The following is a 22181-nucleotide window of genomic DNA, read 5'->3' as shown; positions in this document are numbered from 1 at the left end:
AAAATTCAAAGCGTATCAACGAATACGAGAAGAATAAATACCGAAATAGTTGCAGGACAGGCACAAACGGATAACAAATCGGACACTTAAACAACAAAACTGTACAATCTCTAAAATGTGGCCTGAAGATTCTATAAAAAGTGGAGAGCTAGTGGATTGATCGGTCGCTGGTCTAATAACTAATGACTGCCTACAGTTTTCTGTGTTCCTCTTTTAGCACTTTAATGGTAGCTGCTCCTGCGACTCTCGAAATATTTGCTTTTAGTATAGTGTTTAGTTAGTTACGGCCTTAACATCCTAATTATGCTTTTCAAAATCACTTTTACGGTTTAAACGGGGACCTCCTTTTGATAATTTAGCTAGGTTTGCTATTAGTTTGGCTCGAAATAAAGAATTTTTTTTAGCTGGACTGCTGGAGAAATGTTCTTCAAATGTTCCGTCTGCAAATTGGCTGCTGTGTTTAGTTAAATTTAATATCAAAAGGAATGATATATATGAATAATATATATATATAAAAATAAAACAATGCACTTCCTTTGCTGATGGCCCCGTGCTTTAGCTTTACATTGGCCCATCGATGGCGCTCACTTTAAGGCGGAAATAGTAGGCGGAGCGGGCCAGCATGCAACCCGCGATCACGAACAGCGCCACATAGAGGAAGTACATGCCGCCGTGATCCTGCAAAGAAATAAGGTAAAGAAATAAATATTTATTTAAAGGGGAGAACGTTTTGTGTTGCTTACCGAAGCAATCGAGTATGTTCCGGCGGTCACGCCGATGCCTGCGATGAGGAACACCAGCGCCACAATGGCAAACATCACGCCGCGGCTATTGGCGAAGCGCGAGCCCACCGATGAGACCTTCCTGCAGTGTGGACAGCGGGCCAAGGCGTTGTGATACGTGTTGAACTAAAAGAGCAAGCATTAGAATATTCATTCGGGGTTCCTTCTAATAAATAGCTAACCAAAAACGTGTCCGAACAATGGCCACAGGTGACGCGGCACATGCCCGGCATGGTGGGCACGGGCGGGGTGACGGGACTGGGGGCCAGATTGATGATCCTCTTGCAATTTGGCCTTGGACAAGCTATGCGCTGCGAGGAGCTCTTGCAGATAAGCAAACAGTTGCATGGGCAGCGAACGTACTTCTTGCCCGGCGGAGCATTCCGAATGGGCTGTAGATATGCAAAAAGATAGTGATATATCTAGGGATTTAACAAAGTACAACTTACAGTTGCCTCATTGCAGTGGGTGCACTTGACCACGTGCTGCTCCCGCTTCGTGGTGATGTCAATCATGTGCTGACATACCCGACAGGTGACCATGGGCACGCCTCCGGTATTGGTGCTCTGTTGATACGGCGGCGGCAGCTCATCGGGTCCAATGCAAGGCACCGCCGTCGGTGCTCCATTGCCTGAAATTCCATTAAAAAAGAAAAATTATTAATACAATGAAACGCCTTAATTGTTGCCCTGCAATGTCTAGACCTTTGGTGTAAAATAAATACATCTCGCCAGCAGAGTTCCCTTAACCACACTGCTCATCATCTGGCGGAGATTGGCTGGCGGAGAGAGTGAGAACTGCATTTTCCGATAGTGTGTGGCTCGGAGAAGCTGCGATAAAGCCAAATGGGTCAATGTTTTGGCTCTATGAATGCAGCGTTCCTGTCTTGATATTAAACTAGTGCAGCTAGACCGCAGTTGTGGAACTCGGCTCTCGATCAAAACAAGTTCGAACTTTGTGCAAGAAGTATGTAAACATTAACAGGGCGGGAGGAAAAGACAAAGAAAGACGTCTTTAAAGTACACTTTCCTGGAAGGTCTTTTGATTCAAGGATCATTTTGTTAAAAACCATTAAAAAAAAAGAATTACTAGAAATTTCTGAGGTTTCGGTTCATTGAATTAAGATGTTTTTATAGTTCGCTTGTATGTAACTTGCATCGTAATAAATAAATAAATAAATATTAGTGGGTGAGGTGGCAGTTTATAATAGTTTTTGATTTTATAGTAAATATTCAGATTTAAATTAATTAAATAAAATATATATTTCATCTTACTTACAACAAGACCATGATATTAGGTAATGTACTGTGAATTTGGAACACATATTTTCAATAAAATAGTAGCCTTTTATCGTTTTTAAAAGTGACAAATGTCTTAATTTGTCATCAAAAGTAAAGTTTTAAATCGGATGAAAATGTGTTCTTTAAATAGATTTTACATTATTAATTTTCCTGAAAAAACCACAATCGCTGAGTAACAAAATTGTGATATTAAATACAGACTACAATTCTGAAGTTTCTCAAAGACAAAAAAAAAGTTTTAACAATTCACAACTCAGAAAATAAGATAAATATATTGGAAATGGGATAATTCTTTTTGGTACATTCCCAATAAAATTTTTTATTAAATTGGGGAAGTTAAAGTTCATTAAAAATGTAATGGAACCACCTCAAACATCCGATGCAACTGAACTCTTTTAAGAGTATTTTCATGATATGGCTGAGCTTTCCCTGAGCTGAAGATCAGGTTCCTTGGCAAACAATGGAGCCGCAGCTCATCGCAGGCCCTCTGTGCCTTCAATTTCGCCCTGTGCTGCGATAACGCAGCAAGTCAAACGGTGACTCATGGGGCTTGACTGCCCCCGCTTTGCCACCACTTTATCACCACCGCCAAATCGATTCTGATTAAACAGCTGTGAGGAACGCTACTTGCGCTGATTAAGGCGTCCTAGCATAAACAATAACAAAGGCGGTGCGAATATTTGGCCGATACCGGCATCGGGTTACTACAAAAGCCTAAACAGAAAAGGAATGTAACTCGAGACAAATCGTAAAACATTATACAATTTTTTAACTATTTTATAAGTGTGAAAAACCAAAAATGTTTCACAAAATTAAGGTTTTAAATCCTATTAATGATACTTTTTTTATACTTAATGTCAAAGGGAAATGTATGTCGCAATTTGTCAAAAATTATTATCATTTCATGTTATCATATCTGTTAATTATGCATTTTTGAAGTTGACTAACAAACGCTTAAAAAAATTAAAGTTAATTATTTTTTTTCCAAATTGAATAAGTTAAAAATACCGATTGGTCATGGATATATAAGTGATATATCAAATTGAAATGTTTTTGAAAATGATCTTAAGTGAAAACACATGTACATTTTAGATATCATTTTGGACCGATATCAGTTTTTCTCCCTGTGCTTCCCCCCACTTATGACTCAGTGGGGTGAAGTGTGAAAATGCAGAGTTAGAAGAGCGGACAACTTGAAATCACGGCGGGCGGATAAGTAGAGCGCCCGCACACTTGTTGGGTTTCCAATGCCACCCGGCTGACTGACTGGCTGATTGGATGCGGGTTGAATGCCCGGCTTTAGAATAGCGATACGCACCGTCCTCGTTGGTGGCCACCGATGAGCTGCTCCCGGGATTGTCGGCGCCCTCGTCCACGGCGTCCACCGAGTTGTAGCCATTGCCGTCGTCCTTGTTGATCAGGCTCTGTCGCTCTGGGTCCGCCATACTGGATTATATCGCCCGATATCTGGATTATCTATATGTAGAGCAACTCCCGTTAGGTGGTCGGTTGCACTTCTTCTCGAGGGGGCTGCCTTTGTTGTTGCAACACGTATTCTTCAACTGGAAAATGAGTAGGAAACCGAAAGCTTAAACATTGTGCTAGATATTCTCCACTTCGCTATTTTCCACCCGAGTTCTTTGTTCCGCAAAACTGTCGCAGAAGAGTCACTTGTTCGTCGCGGTTTTCACTGTCGTTTTGTTGAAACACATCCTCCCTTTTTTCCCTTTTCGGCATGCGCCGCAATTAATCAATTCCCGACCGCTGCATGTGCAACGCCCACGCAGGCTCCTTTTGCCCACACTCACGCGATGGCCAGCGGTTTATATTGCTCGCAATTTAGCCTAATTGTTTAACAATTGCTGGCCATATTTGTGCTATATTTTACCTTATTTTTGTTGAAAATGCACTGCCGTCGCTGCGATCTGGCCACACTGTGACGGGCTACCTGGCAACTCTCGACCAGGTGGGTTGCCACTTACGGAACTGGTTCACAAGTGGCCCTGAACCACTTGCTCATTTGTGAACCAAAACAATTGCGCCTCGGTAAATAATAAATATGTCCAATACGGATAAAAACTGTAAAATTAATGACCATCAGGACTCGGAATTGTCTTCAAGTAACAGCAATAACACATCCACAAGCTCCAGTGACTTTGATACCAGCAGAAAACACAAATTACGTCGCAGATCCAGCCGAAATGTATCATTCCACTATCAGGCGCTGCCCATGCGTATAGTTGGCGATAATAATTCTGTGATAATAGCCGACATTCCCTGCTCTTCTCGGGATATAACTCTAAATTCCGCTCAGATAATCGCGGATAGTTCCGACTCAGAGTTCCACATTTCAAACGATACGAGCAACGACGAGCCGGCCAACAAATCCATAACTTATGCAGCGCGACCAATAGAAAAACCCGATTTGGAGTTTATAAGAAAGTTGCGAAAACGCAAACATCGGCCAAACAAAACCTTGTATAAAGATTGAATTTCAAATAACAACTGCTGACCAGGGCTGCCAAAGACAAACACGCGGCAGTTAGCCAACACTGGCACCGAAAACCAGGGTTGGCTAGTGCATTTTTGGAGTAGTGGTCAATTTTTACGAGCATAACTATTTACACTGATTTTATGTAAATAAAACAAATAAAACGTAGGAAAATTAAGTGCAAAGTGTAAGTAGGACACGTGGGCACGTGGGGAACATGATATTCCAGGCACAGCCACTGGAATAACAGGTGAAAATCGGCGATGATTTTATTTTCATGCTGCGCGTTGTTGTATGGGAAACTTCGTCGTAGCTGTTGTTGCTCATCCTCCTTTTGTTGTTGTTGTTCTTGCCGCAGCTGCTGCGTCACAAAAAGTGTTTATTTAGTTTGAATTTATTTACATTTTATTTAAAAGCAAAATCCATTTTGGAGCTCCGGAAAGAAGAAGAACAAAAGCAGGGAAAACACACCTGTTCCTAATTGATTTTTCACATTTTCCACCGATTTTATAGACTATTCAACTTGAACAACAACTGTGTTTTGGCATTTTAATCACAGCAATTAAAAACAAAGCAGCCAAAAAACACACACACACACATGCAGGAATAAGCCCAACCGTAGTACCTATAGTATCGATAAGAAATTACAAATTAAATCAATTCGAACGAACGAAATTTCAAACCCAGTTTGACCACCGATTAGTACACAAAAATCAAGGAGGAGAAAAACCCTGGAAATGGAGTCGCCACCGATGTTCAATAGTGTGGAAGATGAGTGCAGATATTGGAAGGAGCGATCCAAGCAGTACCACAAAGAGTAAGTGCTCTCTAAGATCTATAAGATCATCTTGTAACCCATATATTTCTATAACTTTAAGGTGGACAGATGTGAAACAGGAGTACGATGAGTTTGTGGAACAGTCACGCGAAATGGAAATCGAAATGGACGCCACTCTGGACCAGAAGCAGAGTATAATCAAAGATCTCACAGCCAAGCTCACAATGTTTGAGCGGGAAAACGAGTCTCTCAAGGTGGCTAGATCCTAGAAATCCTATTTAAAACCAGAGTTTTTATCAGAAGGTTTTATTTTTTTTATTTCTCACTTGGAAAAAATATTTGTAGATTTTTTTTTCTTATTGGTTGACTATTTCCATCATTTTTAGAGATCAACTTGAATTCCCTTCAGAAGGGAAAATGTGATATTTATTTAACTACTAGTTTTACAGAGACTTATGCTTTAGCATCTTAAATATCTGATAAAAACTGATCTATTAGATAGTAAACCATATTTGTAAATTTTTTTTATGCCCATTAGTTGACTATTTCAATCATTTTTAGAGATCAATTTGAATTCCCTTCAAGTGATATACAATGTGATATTTATTTGTCTACTTACCATCTTAAGTATCTGATAAAAGCTCTGATCGATTCGATTTTCAACCTAGAAACCATATTAACCTATTATTATAATCCCAGCTCAAGTTGGACTCGCACGGCATTGAAATGTCGAACATGGAGAAGCAGCTGGAAACGGTGAAGAAGGATCGCGACACCATGAAGGTGTATCTGCGGCAGTTAGAGCAGAAGAACGATGACTTGGAGCGTGCCCACCGCATTCTCAACGAGAGCATAGAGAACTTCGAGAAGATGTTAGATCAGGCCTACGAGAAGAACGCCCTGCTCGAGCTGGAAGTGGATGAGAAGGGATTGCTGCAAGAGAAGCTGCAGCGGCTAATGGATGAGACGAGAGGTGGGTACTTTATGGCCAAACGCCTTATTTTCTAGCTTATATTTGTACCCCATCCATTGCAGATCTCAAGCAGGAGCTGAATGTCAAGTCACGCTTTACCCCAGTGGTCAATGGAACGAGCATTCCCATTGCCACGGCCAGCGACACCAACACGGTGAACAGCTCGATGAACTCGTCCGCCTCGCTGCCAAACGGCATTGTGGCCAACGGCGAACTATCAAACCACGACAATACCGTCGCCACAAGAGCCACCAGCATCAGCGTGAACGCCCTCAACGGCAGCTTAGTTAATAAAAACGAATATAACCAGCAGCATTCGCTTAAAAGTAAGATACTCAGTTCCCTTAAGAAAACCAGACGTGTGCTAAAATTATCCAAGTCGAATCGCCAAACGTTCAAGCCTTGCATATGATTTTGTTTTCTCCATTTGTTTTTACTTGTTTGTCACAACGTTAGCAGGTTTAAGTTTCTCATTATTTGTAATCGCATTGTAAATTATTAAAATTAAGAGCACAAAGTGTGACGAGAGAGTTTGCGACATTTCTTGTAGGCGAAATTGTTTGCGTTCTGTGTCTGTAGCGTCTGTAGCTAAGTAGTTGACCAACTAACCACTCGACTAACCTGCTGTGTATGTGTGCTTCCTCTTGCAGATCCCGAGAACCAAATCAATGGCAATTCCATGAACCCCAGCTCCCGCACAACGGCGCTCAACATTGTGGCCGACATGTTAAGAAAACTAAACGTAAGTCCCTCCGAAAACTTTGAACCCGGCATGCTATCCCAACTCCCACTTCCCCCATGTTTCGTCAATACTTTTCCTGTACCCCCACACACCACCCACCTCCAGCTTATGTGTTTTTCCGTATGTTTTTTTAGTGGGACAAGGCCCTGCTATGTCCCGAGTGCGAAAAGTTTCGCTGCATTTGCGAGCGCCCGGCGACTCTGCAGCCGCCGCCATCGGCCAGCGAGTCGAGTCTCTTTCGCCGAGCCTTTGGCGGCAGCAGCAGCTCAGTGGCCGCCAGTAGCGCCCAGTCCACGCCCGCCAGCGACTGCAGCTCCTCCGGCAGCCTCAATGCGGGCTCAAACATTTTCAAGCGCTTCGCCGAGCGCATGCGCAACTCACCGGACGCCAGCCTGCCGCTCTGACATTGCGCCACGATCTATAAGGCTAATTTTAGTTGCCCTCCGCTTGCATTTATTAATTGCATTGGTTAATAAATACAAATTATTTTTGTACCTTATTTTGCGGTCTTTGCTTTTGTTTTTTAAGCACTCGTAGTCTTATTTTAAAGGCACTTTCCTGTTAGTAACCTTATTTAAGAGATAAATCTTGGAGATTCCATGCGTATAGCTACTCCATTCGAGTTTTTGCCATAATGGGCTGTTATTTAAAGTGGAATTCAACTATTTAGAATAACCTATAAGCGTAAAAGGACCAGGGGAACCAGAAATTCACCAAAACAAGCTGTAAAATATTTTATTTTATTTTCTTTGACACATTTTGTGCGGTAATTCCAATTTAGTTATAATGTGCATTGATTATTTTGCCTTTGTCTAATCCCCTGTCTCATCTGTATTTCTTACAGGCCATGGAGACGAAACTGAAGACGTACCGCGAGAATGGCCAGCCGATGCCCCAGCGGCTCCGCTCCGCCCAGCAGTCCACCCATCCGGCGCTGGCCGGACTGCCTTGCCTCTCGCTGGATGCCGAGTAATCACCGCCTACCTACCCCCAGCCTCATCCTCAAACCCAGCCCAAAAAGAAACAAGGACGGGATACTGTTCAGTTGGCTTTACGTTTACGTTACGTTACTTTAATGTTACTGTTAGCATTAATTTAGCTCCTGCTGCCTCTTTATTTATTTGACCTAACTTGACTTTGTATAAACCATTTGCGATATTATAAATTACACAACAGTTGATGTTGTCGTTTCGAGCCCAACATGTAACATGCCTTAGTACGAATTAAGAGTATATACCTAAGCTAAGTCCCCCACTCGGTTCACTTTGACTTCAATTGTTAACTGCAACGCGATTGTTTTTCGGCATACAATGTGTTTAGCGAGTAAGTTTAAGGAAGATCACCCCAGCAAAAAAAGCGAAGAAGCTCTGTCCAAGTATTATACTTCAAGCGGACAACCAATACTCGTAGCGTTTAGGAAAAAAGACAAGATCTAACCCGAAAACCGACAACCGATCATCTAATTATACTGTAACTATCCGAAGAGCTATTTTCTGTTTATATTTACGAGCGAATATAAATTTGTAAAAATGCAACAAAAAAATTGTTAACGGCAAACTGTATAAAGCATAACAAGAATCCAACGAACAGGCAAAAATATATATATATATGTGTATGAATAAAGAGCAACATAATTAGTTTAATAGAAACCCACACGCACTTCAATGTCAAAGCTGCGTGCGTTGCAGCTAATTAGTTTTAAATAATATTTGAGTTTATTACACAAGGTGAATGCTGCGTCAATTCCTATGCCAAGGCCGAATTCCCGAATTGGAAAGCTTTTCGCAGGGGAACTTCCCCGTTTTTAGACCCATTTCGTTGCGGATTTTTGCGGAGCTTTACCCCATGGATGAAGTTAAGATGGTGGATGGAGTCGGTTTGCTGGCTGGTGGGTGAAATAAACTGGATCTGAAGCCGACCTTGCTGGCGGAAGGTCCGTTGGCGGTAAGCTAATGAAAGTACTCTGGTTTTCAGAGAAGTAAGCAATGGGTTAGCGACGTCGAGTGCTGGCATTAAGTGAGCCAGCGTGGATGGAAAACTTCTTCTCAGATGGAAAATCTCCCACAACAAAAGCAGAAAAAAATGGAAGAAAAATGAAAATATGACACAAGCTTTTATCATACGCATAGCACTTACCAGGGAAAAAGGACGGACTTTCTGGTGTTGCTTCTGCTCTTGTTTGCTGCTGAGTGCATTGTTTACTGGAGGGGCAGGGAATGTGGGCGGTCGAGGTGGTCCAGGGGGCGTGGCAGCAACCATAAGCGGATTGGGAATGGCACAATGCAATTGCCGTTTGAAATAAAAGTAAGCAGACACAAAGCCAGCCTGGCATGAGTGCACCGGGAAACAATTTCGATGCATATTTGGAGATCGTTTCATAAAGCTTGAATTCGAAATGGAGTTGGTATGTAAATATTTGAATTAAATATTTTTGAATAGAAAGCTTTGGAGCACTTAAAAGTACAACAAATTCTAATGTAGGCATTTTTCCACTAGTATAGCAAGTATATTTTTAGGGAATACAAATTAATGGTATTTATTTTTTATCCAATATTCGGAATATAATTTTTCATTAGATAAAAGTCACTAATATTGGTTTATTAATTGCAGAGTTTATAATAATAAAATACTAAGCTTAATAAATGTAGAAACGTACTTAGCAGCCGACTAAACGTAAATATTATCATTATAAAATTAAGTAAAAAATTAAAATAAGGTTCTGAGTGTGTTACTATTCAAGTAGAAGGTTATCCTTTTCATCTCCGGTTTTTTTTTTGCTAAAGTAATTTGAAGAATCTGCCCCGTTTTTTTTTGCCGTTGCTGTCGCCTGATGAAGTCCCGCGAGAGGGACGATCCCTGGCAGCTAATTAACTGGCCGCGAATACAATTTCCCGGCGAGCACAAGGGCCAACAATCAGGACCTGGCCAACATCACAATAAGCGGGTCAAGCCCAACAGCGAACCCGATTTGCCCTTTGCAAACAAACTCAATTGTTTCGGCATAAAAAACGAGCGAACAGCTCGTAAAAAACTGTATCAAAACACTGGCTTTAAGTGGAAGCTCTCGAAATGCCACAAAAACAGGGTGTAAGGTCTGTTGGCCAAATTATCGCAGTCGTTAAACGAATGGCTTTAAGCCTTCGACATAACTCGCTGTGTAATTAAAGTCGGTAACTGCCTGAAAAACGGTTATTAGCTCTTTTCGAAACGTTCTTTAATTAATTTGGCCTTTTTTTGAGGATATTTTTAAGAGTTTTGTGGTTAAAGTAAAATAAAATATTATAAAGCAATATAAAATAATGTTTTATTTTTTAGGTCCGTCTCTTTTCTTTTTTAGAATCTATAAATAAGACTAAATATATTTTAATATATTTTTGGGATTTTCAATATACAAATTTACCCAAAATTCTATTTTTAGCGATTTCTCGAATTAGTCAGTTGAATTTTCCCAGTAAATATTTCTTTCCTGAGAAAAATCAGGCAGGAAACGGAATTTAAATTTCTTCTAAATTTCTTCTTCATTATCTACTAATACCTTTTCCCATGAAATTTGGGCTTCCATATAATTCCACTTCCTGCGGCACCCTCTAAAATTTGAGGAGGGTGGCCAAAGTTTACGGCATTTATGCTCTTTAAATATTTAAACAAGAGGGAACGTTATAGTCGGATGCCCCGACTATCAGATACCCGTTACTCAGGTAAAGGGAGTGCGAGGGAGATGGAGATAGAGATAGAAAACGTTGATCACGCATAACTTTTTAACGAATGGTCCGATTTGAAAAATTTCTTCTACATTTCGATAGGTATTGATAAACACAATAAAACTGCATTTTTACTTTTCCAAAATATTAAAATTTTTAAAATCGTATATAAGCGATGGTGGGCGTTAGAGGGGGCGTGGCACCATTTTGAAACAAACTTGCGCTGCGTAGGAATTCCTAGAATCTGCATGCAAAATGCCAATCTTCTAGCTTCTATAGTTTCCGAGATCTCAGCGTTCATACGGACAGACGGACAGACAGACAGACAGACAGACAGACGGACAGACGGACAGACGGACATGGCTAGATCGACTCGGCTAGTGATCCTGATCAAGAATATATATACTTTATGGGGTCGGAAACGCTTCCTTCTACCTGTTACATACTTTTGCACGAATACAATATACCCTTTTACTCTACGAGTAACGGGTATAAATACGCGACGCGACGTCGTAATGTAGGAACGGAACGAGTACACAAACGGAAATAATGATGAGGTGTGTATGCCTTTGTTTTTGGTGCTTTGTGGGTGCCCGAGGGCCAAAGCCAGGACTATCCACTCGGTATATCCACGGCCCTAAAGTCCTGCGCCCAGCCTAAACATCAAACAAAATCGATATGTGGGCGGTGTATATGATTTTTGGCATAAACAACAGCAACAAGCAGGGCATACAGGACATACACAGGACACACACCACACGCACTTACACACACACACACTTAAACCGGGCCAGGGGGGCCGTTTACAGGTTGGGTCCTTGCTTTGTTTGAGCGCCGCAGGACGCTCATTTTTCGTAATGAGTTTGTCTATGGTCGGAGGATGGGCAAATACCAAACTTGACTGGCTGCTGCAGCACCGCACCAACTACTGGAACCCAATCCTGTTGGCCAAAACTCGGCATTTACTTGAAAAATGTTTGGTTTAAAAATAGGTAGCTGCACTTAACACAAATATTCAGGTTTTAATTGCTGTCGTTTCAATATCATAAAGGTCATAAAGTAGGGCAATAACTGATGATTTGAAAGAGGCAAGTCAAGTTCTGTTTATAATTGCTATTTGTTATTAGCTTTTACAAAGCATATCAGAGAATTTATATTTAAAAAAATATAGATAAAAAACAGTTATGAAATGGTTTTGTTATGAACATAAAACATTTTACGGAGTGATGACCTTTAATCCCCGAAATTCTTGGTATCTTAAATCAATGGATAGATTGTTTTGTATGTCTTGAAAATAATCTTCTTTGAGTAAAGAAAGTCGAGCATAAAGTTTTTCTAGTTTTCCAATTGAAAAAACCTAATAAAATACCAAGTGTTTGTTATAAAACTGATATTTTATTTGGTTCTTTAAGAAGTCTAGTTTATTTCTCAATTTGAAGACTATATATATTTTATATTTATCTCTCGCATTTTATGTCTGCTTTCTCCTAAATGTATAAAATATATTTTATTTAAGTTGTAAAAGCTCTTGGCCCCAAAAGTTCTGGATATCTCAGTGAGGGTATATAAAACGCAACAATTCGCCTTGGTACGGAAAATCCTTAAGCGCACACCAATACAGGAGCGGAAAGGGAAGCGCGTTCACACACACAGGGGGAAATCGTCCTGGGGGCCATGTGAGTATGTGTGTGTGAGCTTGTTAGGAGCTGCGCTGTCGTCTGCCAGTCGCCATCTTCCTGTTGCCACCTTCCGGTTGCCATTACACTGAGCATTTGCTATAAATAATTTGGGCTCGATTTGAAGTGTGAGCCATGATAATGAAATCCCCTTGATTAGCCACCGATTGCTGGGGATATACATATATATCCGTGAGGATGTATAGATGGATGGAACTGCAGCAGATGATCAATCAGGCGGACTGCGCTTTTAATTAGCACCCACATCTGCTTGGAAGTCCCTTTTGACCGCAGCCCAAGTGGCGCTCATTAGCTGGCATTTAGAGATTTAATTTAATTGCATCGAATTGGATTCGCCTGACCTTTCCTTTTGGTCACCTGGTGGATATGAGGACGAGATGTCCTCGTGTGCACAAGTGTACTCCTGCAATTAGATTAATTGACTTTCTGCTGCTTCACCTTCGCAGCCATCCAACTTTATTCATACGGATTTTATCCCTGCGCTCACTGAATTGCCGTCAGTGGCCTTATAAAAATGGCCAGCGAAATGGGCCAGAACCCATGTGTAAACTGTTTTTTATGACACCGTCGAGATGCTCACCTTTGTGCTGTTTAGTGAATGCCAAATGGCCCCGTCCATTGTCTGGTTTTCCCCATTCTGATTTACTACCCAGACACACATATATATATATACCCATGTGGGTGGGTTGGTTAGGATCCAGAACATGACCCAATATGACATTCGCATGTGGTCCGGGTCCGCAACAAATCTCCGTGGACCATTTTTACAACCTGACCCCAGTCCTAATGGAAGTTGCGTAAGTAAATCATGCAAATATATATCATATCAACTGTACAATGGGGCCTGACAATCGATGGAGCATCTCGTTAGAAAGATATTCAAGGCAGGAACATTAATCAGCTTACCCATTGCAGTGGAGAAATAACCAGTTCGTGTACAGTTGAAGCACCCTGAATGATACCTAATGATACGAAAGAAAATACACTAATGGGATATGAATGAAGGAAATTCAGGTAAAACTTGCATTTTCCTTACTTACCAACTGCCAAATAATAAAGTCCGAAAAACACATCTACTTGCAATGATTCATTCACAGTAAACCAAATCATTAAATGTACTATACCATATATTATTTCCAATTTGGATAATTATAGACTTGAAATCTTTAGAGATAGTAAAAGATGTTAATCACCTAAATAATATAATTAAAATGTATTTTCGATAGTAATCAAATTACAAAAAATCATCAAAGTAAACCCTAATTTTATATCACATGACATTGGGAACAACCCCTAGATTGTCGCATTAAAATCAAAATAAAATCATTTAAAATATGTTTTACTAAATCAATTAATGCATTTGAATAATGATTGGTTCGGCTTCAATCTAAGTTTTTAATTCAACTAACTTTCAATATATAATTTAGAATCCCAAAGAATTCGCAGTGACAAAAGTGTATCATACATTTTGGGGCAGCGGCGAGTCAATTTCCGAACAATTCGCAACTTTGTGCTGTCCACATTGGGGCAACTTTTGCTGGTGCCTGTGTGTTCCCGTGATCCGATGTAAGCGTAGACCAATTAAGCGTAAACAAATTTGTTACTGTGGAAATATGAGAACCACTAGTTGCCTTCCGCCCACCGCCCACTCAACGCCCACCGCCCACTGGCCATGGCAAAAAACCCATACAAGAACAAGAACCACCCACCAGAACATTTGACATTGACAAAGTGACGGGGGCTGCTTTTCAGTTCGGTGGGTCCGACGCGGCGTATGTAAATATTTTTGGCTATTGATACGCGACTGGTTGAAGGATGGCCCTGATGGCCAACAAACTGTTGCTCGGGCTTTAGAACACGACGGGGAATTTTTTCCCCAGTCGAGGCATTTATTTCCCCTGCGCGCAACAGTCTTTTTCAGTCACCTTCCCGGCTGGCTGCCACCCAAACCCCCCACCAACCTCCCCCACTTTTGTCATTAAAGCCAACTTCGTGCTGCCGCCGAACTCCGCTGCTGAGTGGCTCCACAAAATGCTCCAGTCTTCTTGGGGACTTGGCAGCGTGTGCACGTGTTTAACGCAAAGTGTTTTCGGTTTATTTGTCATCTGTGGGTGCCTCGCATAAAGAAATCTCTCCCATATATCATATTTTTTGGCGAAGTTTCGTAAGTACAAAAAAATGTATAGTATGTATGTATGTATTTATATGCGATGACAATCTATTATCGTGGCAAAATGAACGCTCTGCTTTAACGTGTAAATCTCGGCTCTAAGAGGATTACAATGTTTCGAGTAATTATTATCGGTGTGTGTTGTTTGCTCACCATAAACCTGCTGCAGGGAATTAACTTTGTTTCGATCTAACCACGTTTGACAAGTGCTGGCGAAAGCGGAAACGGAAGTGGGTGGTGAAAGGTAGTGGGGTGATGGGGTTGGAGTATAAACTGTTTTCGCCATTTAGTTTTTAGTGTTCGCCAGCTCTCTTTTTGCTCTTTTCCCATATTTATTTATGCGCTGGCTCACACCTACACGGAAAACCATGTGTGTGGGTGTGTGTGTGTGCGGGTTCTTGTGATACACTTAATCCGACATTTACAATTTTTGCTTAAGGATTTATTTATGGATTCAATATGTGTACAACGCTTACATTTCCGAAGGAGTGCGTGTGTGTACACTGGAAAAAATTTGGAAATTTTTTTTTTTGGTCATTTAGTGGGAATTTCATAGTTATTTGCTTTAACAACAATCAATTTATATTAAAAGATACAAACTTGGTTATAAGAAAATTAAGCAAAATTAAAGTAACTTTTAGAATAACTGGGGTTATTTTTAAAAATTAAAAGTAAAATAAGATGATTTTTTTTTGGTAGTTGGCAGTCTTTTAAAAGATTTTGTGTTTAAGATTTTATAGGGATTTTTAGAATAATTTAAAAATAAATGCAATAGAACATTTTTTGAATGGGTTACTTATAAAACATCCTTTCAAGATTTCTGATATCAATAAACTGATTTTTTCGCAGTGTATGTCGTGCAAGTATTAGTGTGGGCGAGCTGGTACCTTTTAGAATTCTTTCAGGACCAATCCCTGCTTGAATCCCCAGCACATTTGCATGCGCAAAAGATGCTCCACGGCATACACTTATATTCTATTTTCTTTTATAACTCATTTTGCGCTGCACCCATACATATACTTAGTATAGTGCAGTGCTCAGTGCATTACTTCCGCGTTGATCCTGGTAAAAGGCCAGCAATACAATGCTCCGGTTCTAGTTGGGATAGAATTTTAAATGGAATCTGAATGCCAGCCGGCAGTGAACACAATCAACAGGCTGACAAAATGTGCAGATTCACAGTTTTTGAACAATTCGATGTTATCCGGGAGAAAGTGACCGAACCGAGAGAGCTGCAGGTGTGCTTGGAAACTAAAAGGGATACTCGAAATAATTGGAAATGGCCATGGCACAATCCAGATGAGACTACTGGCACTTTTAATCGCTTCTTTTTATGCGTTTCTTGCATTAAATATTACGAGCTTGTCAAACGGAATTTGAATCGCACCAGAAAAAGGAAACAGAAGCTTAATGGCTTTTGACTTAATTAATTTCCAGCTGTGTAACCTTGTTTGATAGGAGCAATAGAGTTCCCTTTATGCTGTATTATGCAGTAAATTCATTTATTTGACATTGTGTAAATTTCAAGTGCGATAATTTTATATAATAAAGGGCCAGTCTTCAGCATATGTGTTCATTATAAAATGAATAGATTTTTACCCTATCAAATTGAGTGTATTGACTTTTTAAATTCCCGTATAATAAGCCCTTGCAATTCCCTGTTGCCTGCCATTCGGAAATTCAGAAAAAAACCAAGTTGATTGACAGAATAAAATTAAGGATTCCAATTGGCTTTCTGCAAAAAACGGAATTGGTAATATCGAAAAATTTACGCATTTTTTTTTATTTTATTAAAAAATGAATAACTTGAATTCTCTGTGGAGTTCTTTAACAAATAGGAAAATTAACCATAGGCCAATTTACTGAAAATTTACAAAGTGTTAAATATAATTAAATTGTTACAAAGTTAAGAAACTTGACCTTTTGATTGATTTTTGCAAATTGGCTTACAGTATTTATTTTCCATATTTTACGATAAAACCGAAAGGAAGCAAACAAAATCCCTTTTGGATTACAATTATAAATGGTTCAAATTGGACTAAAAGCACATTCAAAATGTCAATTGGCCTTAAAGGGATAGACGATACGACAGTGGCTTGTGGTTGAGTCCAAGTCACCGAGATGGCCAAAACGTATTTATTTCAGGCCATATGGGTTAGGGCCTGCAGCTGTGGCAAACATTGAGGTAAATATCTGTTTACACAATTCGGCCAGGACCATTTATCATGACATTCTAATGGCAAATAAATAGAATACATATATTTTTGTTTATTCTTTCTTCTTTGCCTGGCAATGCTGACTTGTGTAAACCGTGGAACAAAAACAATAAATTGTTTGTGCACAATTGTACAATTGACACACGCCTACGGGCATTGGAAATTTATTTGTGCGTCGACGAGTTCTTATGGTAGATTTTGCCCGAGCAAATATATCTTGTTTTTCGCAATTCGATTTGAAAATGCTTCCCATTGAATTTCATTAGCGTCGGCCATCTGCACTTTTTGGCTAAAAATAGAAGCAGAACCCCCGCATCCATGTGGACACTGTGAGCTCGCACTCGCTTTTTTTTGGTTTCTGCAGTCATGGTTTCTGCAAACATGGTGACAGCGGATACTTTGCACCACTTGGCTCCCTTTACTCTGCCGAACGCCCCCGCCTTTGTTTTTAGTTCGAGTGGAGCGCAAACATTGCCAACAAGTGTGTCGGCTCACTTAAAAAAATGTATAAATAAAATTGTTACTCACTGGTTATTTTTACACATCGAAGTGACTGGTTTTAATGTAAGCATGTAAGTTAAAAAAGTAAAAAATAAACAAATAAATGCAAAACAGAAGGAAACCATTTTTTTAAGAGCTTTAAAAGCGTTTAAAAATTTTGTAAGACTTAAATTTATTTTGAACATTTTTGAAAATTACTTATAAAAATAAAAATACGAATACAATGATAGTGCATATAACCTATTTTTACCACTTTAAGTTCCCAAAAAGTCCTATACTTTAATGGAGAAAGGAAGGAGTATTTGCTATAAAAAGAATAAAACCCGTTTTAAAATTTGTAGGTAATTTAAAAATATATCTAAATCGCAACGGAGCTATAAACTGGAATTTTCTGCCTGTGTGTGAGTGAAAAATAACTAAAAATGTGGCAACGGAGCGGCAGCGCCAAAATCGATATGAAAACTCTACATGATGTATAAAGTTGTTGCTACATAAATATCAAATATGCAAATATTTGCGAGGCTGCCACCTGAAATTCGTTGGCCCTCTGCGAAAATGTTTAACTGAAGCGTTGGAAAATTTGATGTGCCACTGGGACTTGGAAGGGGCCGAAGGGTGAGGCGAGGGTGGGCTCGATTTGCCTGGCAATATGCAAAATCTCTAAAGGCGCTACCGTTGCCAGTCGGCCTGGGGAATAGCTGTCACCTTGGAACCGGGAGATCTGGGTACTCCACCCACCCAGACCGAAACACCCTCTCTATATGGCTGCGTTAATAACGCAGTCAGCAAGTGAGGAGCGAACGAAAAGATCAAAAGCTTTAACGCGCCACCGTAAGCATGTGCAAATATTTCAGTTGATTTTATTCTTTATTTTTATCTCATTTCGCTGCCATTCCGGGGCCCAAAATAATAACAAAAAAATATAATATTGTATTCGATGGAGATGAGCCCGAAAAGTCCCTTAATGCCAAAAACACAGACAGCCGAAAAGGGAGTGTTGGGGGGAACTTAAGGGTCCAAAAAGACTGAAGACCCAGGATCTCCAGAAAGGGACAGGCGGCCAACCGTGCTGTCATTTTTTTTCTTTTTTTCCCGACCGTCTTTCCTGTTGCGCCTGCTTTCAGGACCTTCGCTTTTGGGTCGTTCTCGTTTAACGGTCTTATACCTGCAGCTGTTTATCATAATTTTGTTGATTTGCTGTCTGCTAACAGTAACAATAATAATCATAACAGCAACAAAAACAACGGCCATGGCGGCAAAATCAAAATAAAGTAAAAAAGGGAAAAGAATTGGTAACAAAAAGTTCCACTCACCAAGGCGCGCCCTAAAAAAAGGGAAAAAGAAGACGAAAAGAACGAAAACTTTGCCAAGTAAATTTGAATGTCGAAAACTTGTTTTAGTCAACAGCTTCAACAAAAAGAAATGAGGGAAAAAATTCGGTCTCGTTGGCTGTCAATGCCCTTAAAGAGCGAAATTATTTTAATCAATTTTTTATGATTTATCCCCAATGCAAACAAAATAAATGTTCTATAAAAGCTTTCAAAAAAAGTAGTCGGATAATAATAAAAAATACAAAAAAAGAAATATAAAATCCTTGTTGTGAATATTAAAACTTTAATTAATATAAATGGTTATTAAAGTGGCTAAACTCTTAATTCCAAAGAGTTATTCAAAAAATAGAAAGATTTAAAGTGTCAAAATTGGTATTTTTAAGCCCTGATAATCCCATAATACTTCTCCCAACAAGAGTATATAAATATATAAGGAGATATTAATATAAATATGTATGGAGTCGGGGCAAAAAACTTTGTTTTTGTTGGACGACCAACGCGGCGTATGCGTCATGTCAAATGGGTCGCAACGCTTTTCATAACTTTTTGGCAATGGCCCTTCGTTGTCCTTGGCGCCATTTTATAATGAATTGTTGTCACAATATAATGTGGCCATTGTTGTTGCTATAGGTGCTAGTGTGTGTCTGTGTGTGCGTGGCAATTTAATAAAATATTCAATTGCCTTTTGGATGGTGTAGCATCGTTGCCCCTGGGACGCAAATGACCAGACTTGGTCTGCCAATTAAAAACATGGCGTCATGGTAACATCAACTGCTAACGGCTAACGGCCAGCACGCAAATGTTTATTAGCCGCAAAACGTTGCTCATTAAAAAAGTTCGTCACGGCGCCAAGGCCTCGGGTCTTAACCTGGCTGACAGACAGTACTGTCCGCGGGATCTCTCTGCCTGATTAAAACTTTTCCCAACGCCCACACTCAAAGAAATATATTTCAACTGATAGTTAAATTATTTATTTTCTATATTTAATTTATAATAAAAAAAAAAAAAATTTTTATGTTTTTTTACAACAGAAATAATACGATTTTCAATAAGAAATTATATCCTCTGAATAAAACTTTTCCCAAAGAAATATATTTCAAATGATATTTAAATTATTGTTTTTCTATATTTATTTGAAAGGAAAAGCTTGAAATATTTAAATTTTTTTTCAGCAGAAATATGATCTGATTTTAAATAAGAAATTACAAATTTTGATGTGAGTAATAAATAACACTATGCAGCATCAAAAATTTACCTCGATGGATACTATATTTTTGGATTTGTTACGAATTCCAAAGTTAAACTGCGTTTTCCAAAAAGTTCCCCGACGCAAGGATTCCTAGCAAAAGGACCTCAAAGTTCGAAAAATTCAGAAATTGACCAACTTTCCAAAGCTCTCAGAGGCAAACGGATTCAGGGTTTGGTTAGATGCTAAAGTTTTTTAAAAGATACACTCTTTATCTTTCAAACCCCATACTTAGAATAATTTTAGGATTTTTATTAAGGGAGAAACAAGTTTTAGGAAACATAGTCAAAAAACATAAAAGCATACAGCTGCGGTCAAAATAGTAGTAGTGTTGCCGTCATGTGTTTTTAAAAGTTTTGTGTTGTCACTTTTCTTATCCAATTAGTCTAATAGTAAAATTATAATCAATACAATATTACCAGGAAAAGATCAATTACAACAACAAACTTTTAAATACACAGGGCGGCAACACTACTACCATTTTGACCGCAGCTGTATACTTTTATGTTTTTTGACTATGTTTTCTAGAATTTGTTTCTGCTTAAAAAAAAATCTTAAAAATTTTTTAAGTATGGGGTTTAAAAGATAAAGGGTGTATCTTTTAAAAAACTTTAACATCGAATCAAACCATGCATCCATTTGCCTCTGAGAGCTCCGCAAAGTTGGCCAATTTCAGCATTTTTCGAACTTTGAGGTCCTTTTGCTAAGAATCCTTGCGTCGGGGAACTTTTTGGAAAACGCAGTTTAACTTGGGAATTCGTAACGAATCCAAAAATACAGCATCCATCGAGGTAAATTTAAAAAGCACTAAAAATGCTGCACAGTGTAATTTGTAACATTTATTTTTTTGCGTGCACTTACCATCGATTCTTTCTTTTTGTGGAATTACCAACTTGGCTTTAAAGTTCCACTAGTTGCCGGCCTGTCTGGTTCTTGGCTTAAACTCGTTTGCCGACAGGCGATAGCCTAATTACGGCTGACCGTCATCATGGCCATTATCGTTATCATCGTTTACATCGTTATGAATGTCGCCTGATTTTCTTCTTCGTTTTTTTTTTCATACTTTTGGTGGCCAGATGTTTCGGTCTTGCCCGTCGGCATTCGCTTTGATCTACCCGTCCTGATTATAAGGGAACGATTCGAGTCCTTTTTTATTTGTTTTCGGTGTGTGTCTACGGATTGTATCCCTTTACACAGGCCAATGGCTTTTATGACTTCATTCATCTTCCTGCCGGGGAGTTGGGAAATCCTGGGGGTGTGGAAAGTGTATGGAGGAGTTCTCTCACATGACACACTGTCTCTGTCGTATCATAACCAATGACCATGTGCAACGCGGGCTAAATTGACCGAGTATCTGCAGGTTGCCGCTCATCACTTGACACTGCACCCTAATCAACGGTCGGATGGAAAAGGGGCTTGCCAAAGGGGTTTCTAAAGTAGGTTGGGTTGGGCTGAAGTGGAGGGGAGCCAAGTGCGTGGACGTGTGAAACTACAATCCAGTCATATCCAATACTTCAGGTTTCTGTGCGGAAATGTCGGGTGGTATGGATTGACATAATCCTCTACATTTGGGCTTCTAAACTCGAGTTCCGGAACATAAAATATTTTTTTGGAATTCCATCACTCAGTGAGACTTTTATGGAAAGTTTGTGAAAATGATTTATTCATGTGCACTATAATGTATTTTTAATTATCATAAATATTTCATTCATAAAAATTAGCTTTTAAATATTTTATAAAATTTATAAATTTTTGAACTCAATATTTTTAATAAACTTGTGGTTTATTTTGCCCTAATTTGAATGTCCTAAAAAATTATAAATTGCTTATCTCAATTAAATAAACTCTCTAAATAACTTTTTCCTAAAATTATTTTTAATAGCAATCATAAAGCAGTATTAATATATTTGCTGCCACCAACCAACAAAACATAAGAAATTTGTATTCCAATAAATTTTAAATTGAATAGCTTCCCTCCAAATCCTATGTAAATAAACAATTTTCCTGTATTACCCTTAGGGCTCTTTTCGTTGAAATCATTAAGAGACCAAACATAACCAGTCTACTGGGAGTCGAGGGAATATCCGAAACAATAACAACGTCAACGGTGATGTTAAGCCCCAGATATGCGAGACAAGCCAGCACATCGCACAATTATATAGACCAAGGCAGACGCACGCCTTCCGAGTCGGAATACGAGGTCTATATAGCTTGTGCCTGTTGCAATGTTCCATTTAAATAATGCGTTCGTG

The 22181-nt window shown here is 39.3% G+C and overlaps 3 protein-coding genes across 6 annotated transcripts; 2 read left to right on the top strand and 1 right to left on the bottom strand.

Annotated features, from left to right (window-relative positions):
• Positions 1 to 452: 452 nt before the first annotated feature.
• LOC108057924 (type I phosphatidylinositol 4,5-bisphosphate 4-phosphatase-A) lies at positions 453 to 4097 on the bottom strand. 2 transcript variants are annotated; one of them, XM_017142384.3, is made up of 6 exons: positions 3972 to 4097; positions 3402 to 3645; positions 1232 to 1413; positions 965 to 1174; positions 744 to 908; positions 453 to 678 (listed from the first exon to the last, which is right to left on the bottom strand). In XM_017142384.3, exons 2-6 carry the CDS (start codon positions 3526 to 3528, stop codon positions 562 to 564), a joined length of 801 nt encoding a protein of 266 aa, XP_016997873.1. In that variant the 5' UTR covers positions 3529 to 3645; positions 3972 to 4097; the 3' UTR covers positions 453 to 561. The 2 variants fall into 2 exon arrangements, with proteins under 2 accessions (XP_016997873.1, XP_016997874.1); XM_017142385.3 differs by having other exon boundaries at positions 3892 to 3995.
• A 45-nt stretch (positions 4098 to 4142) lies between these two features.
• LOC123002963 (uncharacterized) lies at positions 4143 to 4590 on the top strand. Its single transcript, XM_044393810.2, has one exon. The coding sequence runs from the start codon at positions 4143 to 4145 to the stop codon at positions 4572 to 4574; it is 432 nt and encodes a 143-aa protein (XP_044249745.1). The 3' UTR covers positions 4575 to 4590.
• A 659-nt stretch (positions 4591 to 5249) lies between these two features.
• Positions 5250 to 8716, top strand: nudE (Nuclear distribution protein nudE). 3 transcript variants are annotated; one of them, XM_017142383.3, is made up of 6 exons: positions 5250 to 5391; positions 5453 to 5606; positions 6052 to 6325; positions 6388 to 6651; positions 6976 to 7067; positions 7912 to 8190. In XM_017142383.3, the coding sequence occupies exons 1-6, from the start codon at positions 5312 to 5314 to the stop codon at positions 8038 to 8040; spliced, it is 993 nt and encodes a 330-aa protein (XP_016997872.2). In that variant the 5' UTR covers positions 5250 to 5311; the 3' UTR covers positions 8041 to 8190. The 3 variants fall into 3 exon arrangements, with proteins under 3 accessions (XP_016997872.2, XP_016997871.2, XP_070071678.1); XM_017142382.3 differs by lacking the exon at positions 7912 to 8190 and adding an exon at positions 7202 to 7486; XM_070215577.1 differs by lacking the exon at positions 6976 to 7067 and having other exon boundaries at positions 7912 to 8716.
• The last annotated feature ends 13465 nt before the right edge of the window (positions 8717 to 22181 follow it).

The sequence above is a fragment of the Drosophila takahashii genome, chromosome 3L, assembly GCF_030179915.1.
Source record: "Drosophila takahashii strain IR98-3 E-12201 chromosome 3L, DtakHiC1v2, whole genome shotgun sequence".
In the NCBI taxonomy this organism is placed as follows: domain Eukaryota; kingdom Metazoa; phylum Arthropoda; class Insecta; order Diptera; family Drosophilidae; genus Drosophila; species Drosophila takahashii.
The sequence above is the reverse complement of the archived record's forward strand: the minus strand, read 5'-3'. Positions and strand labels throughout refer to the sequence as shown.